The sequence below is a fragment of the Ostrea edulis genome, chromosome 3 (assembly GCF_947568905.1).
Source record: "Ostrea edulis chromosome 3, xbOstEdul1.1, whole genome shotgun sequence".
In the NCBI taxonomy this organism is placed as follows: Eukaryota; Metazoa; Mollusca; class Bivalvia; order Ostreida; family Ostreidae; genus Ostrea; species Ostrea edulis.
The window spans coordinates 74,727,190-74,739,554 of record NC_079166.1 but is presented as its reverse complement, the minus strand read 5'-3'; the positions used below and the strand labels follow the sequence as shown (position 1 = coordinate 74,739,554).

Here is a 12,365-nt window from a genome sequence, read left to right as displayed (position 1 = left end):
TTTGTGAATAGGTGCCCAGGTCTTTCAATAGTCTTTTGGAACTCCCATGGATACAGGTTATGTTTCATTAGTAGCTGACTTGTTGTATACTTTTGAGTTAGAATTTATCCAGAAATACTCTATATGAGAAAAGCAAATAATATCTTGTTTATTTTTCTCAATTGATTCGATACACCCGAACAAGTTCTGCGTATGATCAAATTTTGAATCGAACCATGCCACTGACATGCTGACTGTAAGCTGGTGTTACATAGTATTCAATATCTTGATTAAAGCCTGTGATCTATAACGTTTATGGCCGCTATAGTGATATTGTTTGCCGAAGCAACCTGTCATTTGTCACATTCTGATTTTGAATGGGGATCCGCTTACCGTCATCAATCAATTGCAATATCTAGAAATTACGGCGGATGTGATTCGTTCTTTCCATTCATAGACTGTTCCATGAAAGGTTAATATAACGAACAGTGATCAATCTCATAATTCCTATAAGTAATAATAAATAGATAGTTGGGCAAACTCGGATCCCTGGACACACAAGAGGTGGGATCAGGTGCCTGGGAGGAGTAAGCATCCCCTGTCGACCGGTCACACCCGCTGTGAGCCCTATATCTTGATCAGGTAAACGGAGTTATCCCTAGTCACAATCAGTGTGCCAAGAACGGCCTAACAATCGGTATGAAACACGTCAGATTGCATTTGACCCAATGATAGGCTGTATTGACGAACTAGATCGTTAAAACGACCACAAAATTTGCACAATGCTGACTTCATACGAGACTGTTGAAACCCCTGTACCATCAACTTGCTTCTCAATAGCTTGCCTCGATAAAAAAAAAAAACCCTGACTATACACACAACAAGCTCTTGTGTATCGAATCAGTTGAGAGATATAAAAACCATACACAGGTGATAATGTAATATTTCTACATTAATATGAGAAGTTGGCGATGAAGAAGCTGAAATCATTCCGTTTGACATAGTGTTGAGTTGTCAGTTTGCCCTTAATGTCTACTTTCAATAAAATATCTAAGTATGAAGCAGAAGTGGACGACTCTTTGGTGTCTTTAATTTCGAGCTCTGTTTCTTGTTTTTGTTTTGTGGTTTGTATGTTTAGGTCTTCCCGTCTTCATTGGAACTGCATCAGGAAATAATATATCAATGATAAGTTTTAAAATAGATGATAATACTGATATTAGACATAAATGTATTCATTAATTTCTGTTATTTTGATCGTTAAGAATTCAAGCCTGCCGTGAGATATATCTCTCAACTAAATCGATAAGCAGGAGCATGTTTTACGTATGATCAGTTTTTAAATCTAGATTGCTAACAAATATGTTGATGTTACATGTATATGCGTTTGAAGAGTCTCGTTTAAATTCAGCATTTCCAAATCCTATGGTCGTCATTACGATCTTATTTGCAAATATTACTTGTCAGTAAATTAAATGCTGTCTGACGAGTTTTATACAAGTGCTGGGCTGTTCTTTGCATAGCAATTTTGACTAAGAATTACTTCATTTACCTGATTAAAATAGAGGAATTTAGTCGGGTTCAATAGGTTGAAAGAAAATGATTACTCCTCCTAGCCACCTGATTTCGATCATTCGTTACATTGACCTTTTAAACTTTATAAGACAACAATTGATTTATGAATGCATTTACTACAAGGAAAATGCTGAATGTTTCCAATGTGACTCATTCTTTTATATGTCTAAGTTAGGAGTAACTACAAACAAAATGCAACTTTTAAACGTATGTACCGTTGCGAGCTTTATTTTTCAATTATTGTGCTTCAGTATTGATGAGATCCAATGTTAGTTGAATGAAACATTCTAGAAAGGTTGTGATGAATAACGATGCTGTATGAAAATGATTTTACTGGGAACATATCTTATTTCAGTTACATCTTCACTCTTTTGGCAGCGGGACATCGTCACACATTCAGCAGGCCTTGTATATATATCCTTATAATTAAAAGCAGGACGCTGAGCTATTCTCTAAATCAGAATGTCTTAAAATGAAAATCACTGTTACTAACACTATTTTCATTTAGTATTTATTCTCGTCTAGTGTGTGTATGTATAAAACATTGTAGTTGTAAAATGTATTATGTATTGTTCTATAATTATTGACTTTTTCGCATTGATTTTCATAACTTTCCACAATTGTTGTTGTGATTGATAAAACAATAAACTCAAACAGTCACCAAAAATATATTACCAATTACAAGACGCACCCAGTTACTAAAATTACAAGACCATTCTTCTTTCATTTTTTGTCCATCACCTGAACTGTGTCGAATGAAATGAGGTGGATAATCTGATGACCTTGGGATAGTTCTCGCTTTCAATAAACATGGTGCGATATTTCACAGGCTTCGTAGCTTTTTAATAATCTTACGATGAGTCTTTACTATGACCTATTTAAATACCCCGTGCTATACAGTTAAATCATGAATGGGATTCTTTAGGTTTAGTGATCCGATAAAGGGGGAAATAATGCGGCTTATGTTAAACATTTATACTAGGGTTACGTATTCCTGGGTGCAGTAATTCAATTGTCATCCTACATTCATTCATGAAGTCAAGAAATGTACAACACCATTATGTTGTCCATATCTGCTAAGAATGCAAGTGAAAAATAATACGATATTGGAATTTTGTCAAGAGCAACTATAAGATGATGATATTTGAACAATGAAAAAAACTTATTTGAAATATGCATGAAGTACTAACGACACAGTGAAGGGGCTATTGATTTAAGTTCACTCCATAGTCGTATCATTATCTGATAAACGTATAGATCGTGCATTTATTTCCATTCATCATAGCTAAAACTAATAAACTATCAAATATAATATATACAGCGTAGTTTATTGCAATTTGTAAGATGCGAGGCATGTACAAAAATAATCGTTCATGAAAAGATTACAATCTCCTTAACAGCAATATTGAAATTACACAAAATCTGGTTATAAGGATATAATAGAATTCATGAGAATTTCATAAAACTGTTTATTAACAAACATTTTCAATGATTCTCAATGATTTCCAAATATTTGAAAAATAAAGGAAATATAGTGTACAATGAAGTCGATAATGAAATAAATAAAAACAGAGTTATTGCCTTTGGATCCACTATTAAATAAACATATAAACTTATTTAACATACATACATTAGACTTATAAAATATTGTATGTTAAATAAGATTGTTTTACAATTACTATCAGGAAATACTCCAACAAAATTTAAGTTCATACCATGCATCAATCGAAATAAATCAATGAATTTGTAAACTCTTATGACGTCAAATGAGAGTGGAATTACTAAAAGTGTCGAGTATTTAATAAAATCCGAAATGTGAAATTGGCATACTGATGTTATTATACACGGCAGTTGAATTTACGCAATTGTTCCATACTATTAATTTGGGAAATAAGACATGCATTCTTGTGGATATTGCAGGATAGCCTCCATGTTTAAAAAGAACATCAGATACACTAATAAAAATAGACAACATAATGAAAAAATATGCATTTAAGGAAAAATTAACTTCTCGTTTATTATTTGCGAGCCTTAATGCCGATTTTTCCGGTGAATCGGGTGTTTGTGACCATCAAATCAGCATTAACAGTCGCTAAAAATGAAAAGAAAGCTATTCCCATTTTCATGGAATGTGTGCCCTTGCTAGATGTTTACGTCTTATTTTTTTTATATGAAATACATTACATGTATGTACAAAATGTATACATTTGACGTTACGCTTTTACTCCAGTCTATTATGACGTCACAATGGGCAAACCTTCCGTCATGTTTACGCTCGTTTAATATCCGCAAACACAAGTGCATTAGTCAGTCAAATTGACAATTTCAAAACAATTTTAATAGAAAACAATTTGTACATGTACATGTGCTAGTAAATGAATATTGCATGTACTTGAGGGTTACATTGGGGCAAGAAAACCATTGTCAACTGAGGAGTTGCCGAGGGTGACAACGGTTTCTCGAGTGGTGGCAATTTTGAGTGTTATCCTCAACTAATCAACAGATACTTGAATCTGATGGTCGAGAAGCATTTAAAAGCATATTGTTACCCTCTGAGAACAGAAAGCTCACGCTCCAAAATACTAGTATCTAGTAACGAGTAATAATACTTGACAACGGGTGATATCATAAAAATACTTCCATTTTATACTCGTACGGTTCTCCGTAGATTGTTAAACGACGTCGTTTGAGCGCATACTCGGATTGATATACCAGGGGCGGATCCAGAAATTGTGGTTAGGGGGGGGGGATTTATGAGGCAACTTTATGAGGCAGGTGGTCTGTGAGCCGCCTTGAGGTCCCCAATGGACGCTCGTGGATTTTAGAGATTTTATAGGAATTCAAATATGTCTCCCATGTCACCTATGTAGGCAGTTTTTATATTTTCTGTCATTTTTGATAATAAAAAATAGTTTTAAAAATGCAAGTTCTTTCATTAAAAGTATTCTAATATATCAAACGATTTTGTAATTTATTGCTCTGCGAGTGGAAGAAATTATTGCTTCTTGAATGATTTACATTTCTCAAAAGAAGATACCACGATTTACCTTAAATTAAACATTTTTAGGGCGGGGGATGCATCCCCTTAAATCCGCCACTGATCACATTACAGTGATTTAGCAAATGTCAACAAACGTAAGTTTTTATGCTTTGCTGTTTGTATAACATTCAGTATAATAAAACAAACATTGCATGCAGTTGAGGGTAGCATTGCACCTGTTCACTCCTCGAGAAACCGTTTTCAACCTCGGCTACGCCTCGATTGACAATGGTTTTCTCGGAATGAAAATGTTCAATGCCATCAAGTACATTCAATATTTAAATAATATTACCTGTTATGGAGTGATGTTACCCGTTGCTAAATACCATCACGCTCGAGCGTGTGCTTTCTGTTCTCAGAGGGTAACAATGTTTTTTCAAATGTTCTCGACCAATCGGCTTCGACTATATTACATGAGATATTAATATTTGTTATCACACCGTTTCGACCATTGGGGTATCTTCTGTAGTTTCCCTTTCATCTGCAAAAATAGATATTTATTATTTAATAGGTATCGTGATTGCAGACATATAAAGGTTTCGTATAATATGCTTCCAATTCTTTCTATCATGTGAAAAAAAAATCCAGACAGCTATGGTGCATTTTATTTATCCTGCTCCAACATATCGGGTTAAATAATATTGTTTATTTACTTATTCTACCTTTGAAAAGTAGGCTAGAAGTATTCCTTAGGGCAGTAACGTCTATGACGACACATTTTAAACTTAGAAAGCAAGATACGTTACAGTAAACTAGAATACACGAGACTATTGATGAGGGATCGACAAGATATCACTTTGGTTTACTGGGTAACTGTTATTCGTTGTTTAACGGAACATTTAATGCAGGTGTGGAAAGAACATGGTATGGATTTTCTGTCTTTGAAAAAAAACTTTCCGACCGACACGGTGAATGGATGATTGAAACCTAAAACCAGAGTTTATGACGAAAGCCAAAAATATCAAATTAGTACGCAATGTTTATCAATGACAGCTTTTGTGAACATTTACGACTTCAACAAAACAATGTAGAAAATATCGCAGGTATCATAATAAATATATTACTAAATACTGCGAAAATGAAGAATTCCACTTCTTATACCAGTATAATAGTTAAAAACTTATCCAGAATTCACAAGCCACCAGTGTCCACGTAATAAACTTTTAAAGTATTTTTGAACTTGTCATTTTCACTATGTCAAAAACTCAATTTTCAGTATTAAATATTAAAACGAACATCTACTTTTATCTCAATTGTATTTTCTAATGATTTGATATTTAATATTGCGATTGAATTATTGTGTGCACTTGACGTACAAAGTGCGATATTTTACTTCCGGAAGCTAATGCATCCATACCTCTACATCGCGTGAATTGTTTGCCTATGTATGTAATTACAATGTACCGTTTCTCGGCATCCGTCTTTCGAGTATTTTCTTTATCTTTATGTACAGTGGTATACCCATCACAATCAGCAAAAATACGAGAAGAAGAGGTGCAGCGATGGCAAATGGTGACCTTCACAAGAGATTAAGGGAGAAAGATGAAAGGTGAAGATAACGAACAGTGATCAATCTCATAACTCCTACAAGCAATACAAAATAGATAGTTGGGCAAACACGGACCCCTGGACACACCAGAGATGGCATCAGGTGCGTAGGAGAAAGCACCCCCTATCGACCGGTCACACCCGCCGTGGGCTCTGGATCAAATATACTTTAAAACATGATACATTCACAAAAACTATAAAATATATGTAACGGATTGAACTAATTCCGTTAAAGACCGAGGAAATAAGCACCGCCTTCAATTTTACCTGGTCTGTAAACCCCTGTCAATCAGGAGAAATTTAGCTTCAGATTGGATGCTAGAAATTGATGGACATTTAGTTACTAATCCGTGTGTATACATTGTCCACCTCGTCTCTCGATCGATGCGTCCGTGAAATCTTTTGATGTTTACCGCGTAGTATGACAGCTCAATAGAGACAGTTTTGATAAGAAAATTATGGCTTTGTATTACATCTATAGTCACAAAATATAATGTATTGAGTAGAAAATCTTACATATAATTACATCAATTATAATAAATTACGATGGGTTGTGTTTAGGAAGAGGTGCGATAGAAAATTATGGATGGTTAGAACATAATTTACATGGACATGGATTTTATGCTCAAGAGACTGTACCGAATTTCATTGGAAATGTCGTGTTTATATATTATTATCAAAATTTTAATTATGAGTAAATACGTCATTAAAATTCCGTTTATATTCAATTGAAATTTTATCAGCGTCATTTTACGACGAAACCTGGCAACAAAAGTAACCGCAACTCTATCAGAAGAGAAATTATCCGCTGTAAGGGCCCTTTTTGCATACAATGGTTGGGATTGGGATGCCGAGGAAGAAGAAGTTATATATGAGGAAGTACCCTCTTCGCCTGGACCAGCTATTGAGGGAAATGCCGGACGAGCTGAACGTTCCGACTGTTGGTGTAGGCCGTGCGTTATGGACGAGTCGCACAGACAACTTTGGTGGCCAGAAAATCCCGGTGTGCCGTCCAGAAAAAGTAAATCTAACAGAAAAAAACTTTATAAGAAATTCTGCCCTATGTTGAGACATCGTGGGGTGTGGGACGATGATCGTTATATCACCAGAAAATCCGCAGCAGTACGAAGGGATTCTCGTAGGAATCTGTATGTTTGGTAGACGTACGGATACAAGAGAGACATCATACCTTACTGTTATTCGTAAAGTCCGAGTATGGTATCCAAACCTAATTTTTCAATGGCTAACGTCCTCAATTACAAAATAAATTTATCGTGCTTTAACATGTTTGATTCATTAATTTTTTTTATCAATATTTTGAATAACATGCACAAGAAAAATAATTGCACTTATGATTTATCTTACGAAAACGTACAGGTAACACAGGTAACATCCCGTGTATTCAGAAAGCTATACACAAGCTACCATTCTTCCCTCGGGGCTTCACACCTGCTTAAAATTAGTTCCGCCCCCAACTAAACTTACCTGAGGTAAACCGACCGGTCGAAAAACTTGGTCTTTAAATACGTAAAAAAAATTTGTTACTTATATATGTGAAATTATTTTGTTAAACATTTAAAATCAAAAAGTGTTGTTTATGCGAAACAAGTTGTGCTAGATGTGACCGGTCGACAGGGGCTGTTTACTCCTTATAGGCACCTGATCCAACCTCTGGTATGCTTAGGGATCCGTGTTTATTTTGTATTGCATATAGGAGTTATGGGATTGATCACTGTTCGTTATTTTGACCCTTCTTTATTATATGCATGTGGAATTAAACTTTGCAAACTGGTTTACTTTGTAAATTATTCTACATGTAAAATACAGAGCTGTATGGTTAATAATCAGGAAAAACAACATATTAGGAAAAAGACTTTTTAACAATGGCAGAAGTAATTGATATGATACTGGAGATATAGGTTTAGAGCGGATCCAAAGGTTTATTCACTTTACTTCGACCCGGTATGTTCATATTATTTTCAGGCGGCGTGTAAAGATTGGGAACACTGCGCCCTTGAATTCCATACTCCAAGAAAATTATATCGACAAAGCTACTCAGCCTCTTATTATATTTTGAGGTAACACATGGTGACATTTCCTTGTCCTCAATAAAAAAGACTTACGTTTCATCCTCACTTGGTGAAGTAGTCACATTTACAACAGTTGTATCATCGGGTTGTGCAGAAGTCACATTTACAACAGTTGTATCATCGGGTTGTCGGGTACTAAGAGCTTCGACTACTATGTGGTCATTTTGTAATATCTGATAGCACTTCGGATCTATGCATAAAACAGAAAAGGTGCAAATATGAAAACACGATAAATATAGTGATCGCTAGACGTGATGATGTGTTGCACATATATGAAAAGTCTGTGCTATAATTTATAATTATGACTTAATGATGAGTTGATCGAAACGATGAATACAAAATATTAATATAATCTAAACGTATTTCAGATGTTAACAATAAACTGATATAATTTCTTTCACTAGCCTTTTTTCTGTAAAATTTTAAAAATTCAATCTCAAATCGATGTACTTAATGAACAGAAGACGACTATTGTCAGTACTGAACACTGATTATTTTGTTAACATTTATGACTACTTTGATAGAGAAAATTGTTGTATTATCATAGTGATTTAGCACAGTCTCATTTAATGAAATGTATTTTAAAATATTCTAAGACAGCCCCTTTCAGTTTAGAAACGCACGCATTTGTTAATTATAGGCACAGTGGTTGAAAAATGAAGAATACTAACAAAAGTACCCTGTTGAAGAATTATACTTGAAAGGACAGCCAGGATCAAAATATTCACATCTACTAGCGTAGTTTGGCTGTATCTTCTTTCCACCCGCATTGTATTCTGCACAAGAAAACCCTATAAAGGAGACACAATGTTATTATGATTTCGAATCAAATTGCTTATTTTTGAAAAGATCTCTGAATCGAGTGAAAGACATAGTTTAACATAGAAAGTAAGTTATCATAGTTTATAACAACATTTTTCAATGTCATGGACAATTTCAGTTAAAGGCTACGACAATGATTTGTTTAAAGTATGTAAATTTACTTTTAAAATGTTTTCCAGAAAAAATATCGATTAGTAAATTAGACAAAGGTACTATATCATTCATTTGGTATGTGCATTCGTAAATATTGACCTTTTTCTCTTTAGCTTATATCTTCGAGGAATAAATCTATCACAATTCAGTTATATTTTTTATGTGGACGAGGTGATCGTTCAATTTGACAGTATGGTCTCCATGGACAACATCACATAAAGTAGACAACGTAAATGTAAGGAATACATGTTCTTGTAGATATGATACAGCTGATATAACATGGGAGCGTGCAATGTATGAATTTTGTCTTATCCGCGAGGGCATACGGTAAATACACAATGCACTTGTAGTCTGTATTCTCTAGATATGGTTTTCTTTACCAGGATTAAAATGTGAATATATGTAAGTTGTTTACCTATGATTTCTGTATCTACACCACATAATTCATAAGTCTCGTTTCGCCAGGCATTGATGAGGCAGTGATATTTCAGTGGATCCGTGTAAGGACACTCAGGAATCTTCGAGGAACAGTTTTTCCGTTCAGCAGCCATACGCCATTTTTCTTCAGTTGCCGGACAATATGGGACTCTTTCAACATCAGTCACACATGTAGAGTTATTCACATATACATTGACCTGTAAATGGAAACAGTGTTTAAGATTGTATCTGATAAGTGGTCGGTATATTTGATGCGCTTCATTATTATGATTTCACTTTAATGTACGTGTTTAACTTACCCCCACAACACAGGTTATCAATATGTAGACTGTTATTTGGCGATACTTTCTGAAAATGTCTAAAATTGACGAAACTACAAAAGAATGTTAGTAACAATTATCATCGTTCTTGAAGAAAAAAAATATACAAAATACAACTAAAGAAACGAGATATACGGTGAGAAACAATATATAATGGCGTACATGTAACCAATGGAGATGTTTTAGTCATCCCTTTAGATATATGGTATGCCATATTCTATGAAATCAATCACAAGTGTGTCATCACCAGTAAAACACACAGATAATAGCCTAGTCTAGCTGTGGTCATGTTGGAGATACATGTTCTGAAAGATACAGTTGTAACATGAAAATATTAACATTTTCAATGACAAAGGTGAAATAATGAACAGTGATCAATGAAATGGTACAGATAACAAACAGTGATCAAACTAATGAAAGGCGAAGATAACGAACTATGATCAATGTCATAACTCCTATATTACAAATTAAGAGTTGAGCAAACATAGGAACCTGAACCTGAACATACCAGAGTGGGGTCGGGTGTCTCCGAAAAGTAAGCACCATTTGTCGACCGGCGAAACCTGCCTTGAGCCGTATATCTCGACCAGGTAAACGAGTAATCTGTAGTAAAAATCAGTATGTAAAGAACGGCCTAACAATTGGTGTGAAACACTCGAACAGTAGTCGACCCAACGACTAATTTTTTGTTCAAATCAGATCGTTATAACGATCATAGAATTTGTAAAATGATTCTTAAACAAGTTATACAGATTTTTTAGCAAGTCAAGTGATATACAAATATCTAACATTTGCTAAAAATACCTAATTATTTTATTTTTGTATTATGTGTTGTGGTGATATTATTCTTAATCCTCATTTGATAAAATATTTGCATATTTCACTCTTTGTAGACATAAAAAATCAGTTTAACTCTGACTAGAACGGTACTTGTTTTGCAACCACTCCCGGTTTCAATGTTCAGTCCTTTTGCCACGTCAAACGGTTACAAATAAGTACTGAAAGAGCCCCGAATCAAAAGAACATTTCACAAATCTTACAGGTGTATATTTGCTATGTCATGCTTTCGTCAAAGTCCGTGACACTCAATGTATCGAATGGAAAAATATCAATACTAACATCATGAACTATGCGTCGAGCATTTGATAGATTGCAGTAGGCATACTACGAGAAAAGGTGCGAAATGATTTTTTTTCATATACCGATTAGAATACAGATTTTAATATGGTTTTCAAATTTGCCCTGATTTTATATTAAACTTATATTAGCAAGAGGTACATGGTAAGAGTGAGGAAGAACGAAATAAGTGATTTCGTGGGGTATATAATAACACAGATGTATGTAATCAGCGTAACCGATTATAAAGTAGTATCATTCAATGTACCTCATTGTACTCATTACATCTACATTTATGAAATAAAAGTTTGTTTGTGAAGTTAAAATGTCAGTGTTTATCGCAAAATAAATTAATATACTAACATAACAAACAAATGGATAATTCAATAATTGTTCACATTCAAATAAACCATTTCCTATGTTTGCTTTCGCGCACGTGTCACACACATAGATGAAAAGGGAATTCCCAAGGTTTTTTTTTGTTGACAAGTCATCATATGTCAACGCTAAAAATAGATTAAAGTAGCTAGATTTATTTATGTTTGATATAAAACACAATTATGATATTCTTTACTGATAAAAGTACTCTTACATGCATCATAGATGAAATATAGGAAACAGATGCAATATACAGTGTATGTTTACAAGTTTGTATACAGCATGATATTAAGATAAAATGAAAACAGTTTCATTTTCAGGGTTTTCATTGTTAACAATTACCGATATTTCAGTTCATTGTTAAAAAATGATAAAATATTCAAGTACAATGGAAAATGGAGATAGGATTTACTAAAACATCTTACAGTACCTAGTTCCTGTTATGCATGTCCGAAGGATACACATTGATGCACCGGGTTGAATAACGTGAAGATAAAAATAGATCATACACGATTAATGTGTAAAGGTAATCTGAAACGAATATAACTTTTTCTATATTAAGTATGTATTTGTTTCATTTAGATCGTATAAAATGATTTTGCGGGTTTGTTCGGTTCATTTTGGTCATATATCCGCGATACGCGCGGATAAAGATAGCGCAGCTGTGTCAGAGCAGAAAATATGGCGTGAGTTATGCCACTTCACACGAACCCGCCATATTGAAACTGAAGAAGCTAATCAGCAGTAGTCCAGTTATTCTAGCCAAAAATATAGCGTAACTTCAAACTAATTGCAACAAAAATGTAATGTTTTTGTTTTCCAACGGTGACTCACGGGATGCTCTAGCGTATATAAAAAATCGAGAGGAAAAAACAAAGGGGAAACGTGTATTTTGGGGGCAAAAACGTA

The 12,365-nt window shown here is 34.2% G+C and overlaps 1 protein-coding gene across 2 annotated transcripts; it reads right to left on the bottom strand.

Annotated features, from left to right (window-relative positions):
* Window positions 1-2,858: 2,858 nt before the first annotated feature.
* LOC125677560 (uncharacterized) lies at window positions 2,859-11,956 on the bottom strand. 2 transcript variants are annotated; one of them, XM_048915677.2, is made up of 9 exons: window positions 11,887-11,956; window positions 10,471-10,565; window positions 10,125-10,267; window positions 9,942-10,015; window positions 9,620-9,839; window positions 8,901-9,020; window positions 8,263-8,419; window positions 5,996-6,108; window positions 2,859-5,072 (listed from the first exon to the last, which is right to left on the bottom strand). In XM_048915677.2, the coding sequence occupies exons 3-9, from the start codon at window positions 10,174-10,176 to the stop codon at window positions 5,026-5,028; spliced, it is 783 nt and encodes a 260-aa protein (XP_048771634.1). In that variant the 5' UTR covers window positions 10,177-10,267; window positions 10,471-10,565; window positions 11,887-11,956; the 3' UTR covers window positions 2,859-5,025. The 2 variants fall into 2 exon arrangements, with proteins under 2 accessions (XP_048771634.1, XP_048771635.1); XM_048915678.2 differs by lacking the exon at window positions 5,996-6,108.
* Window positions 11,957-12,365: the final 409 nt, after the last annotated feature.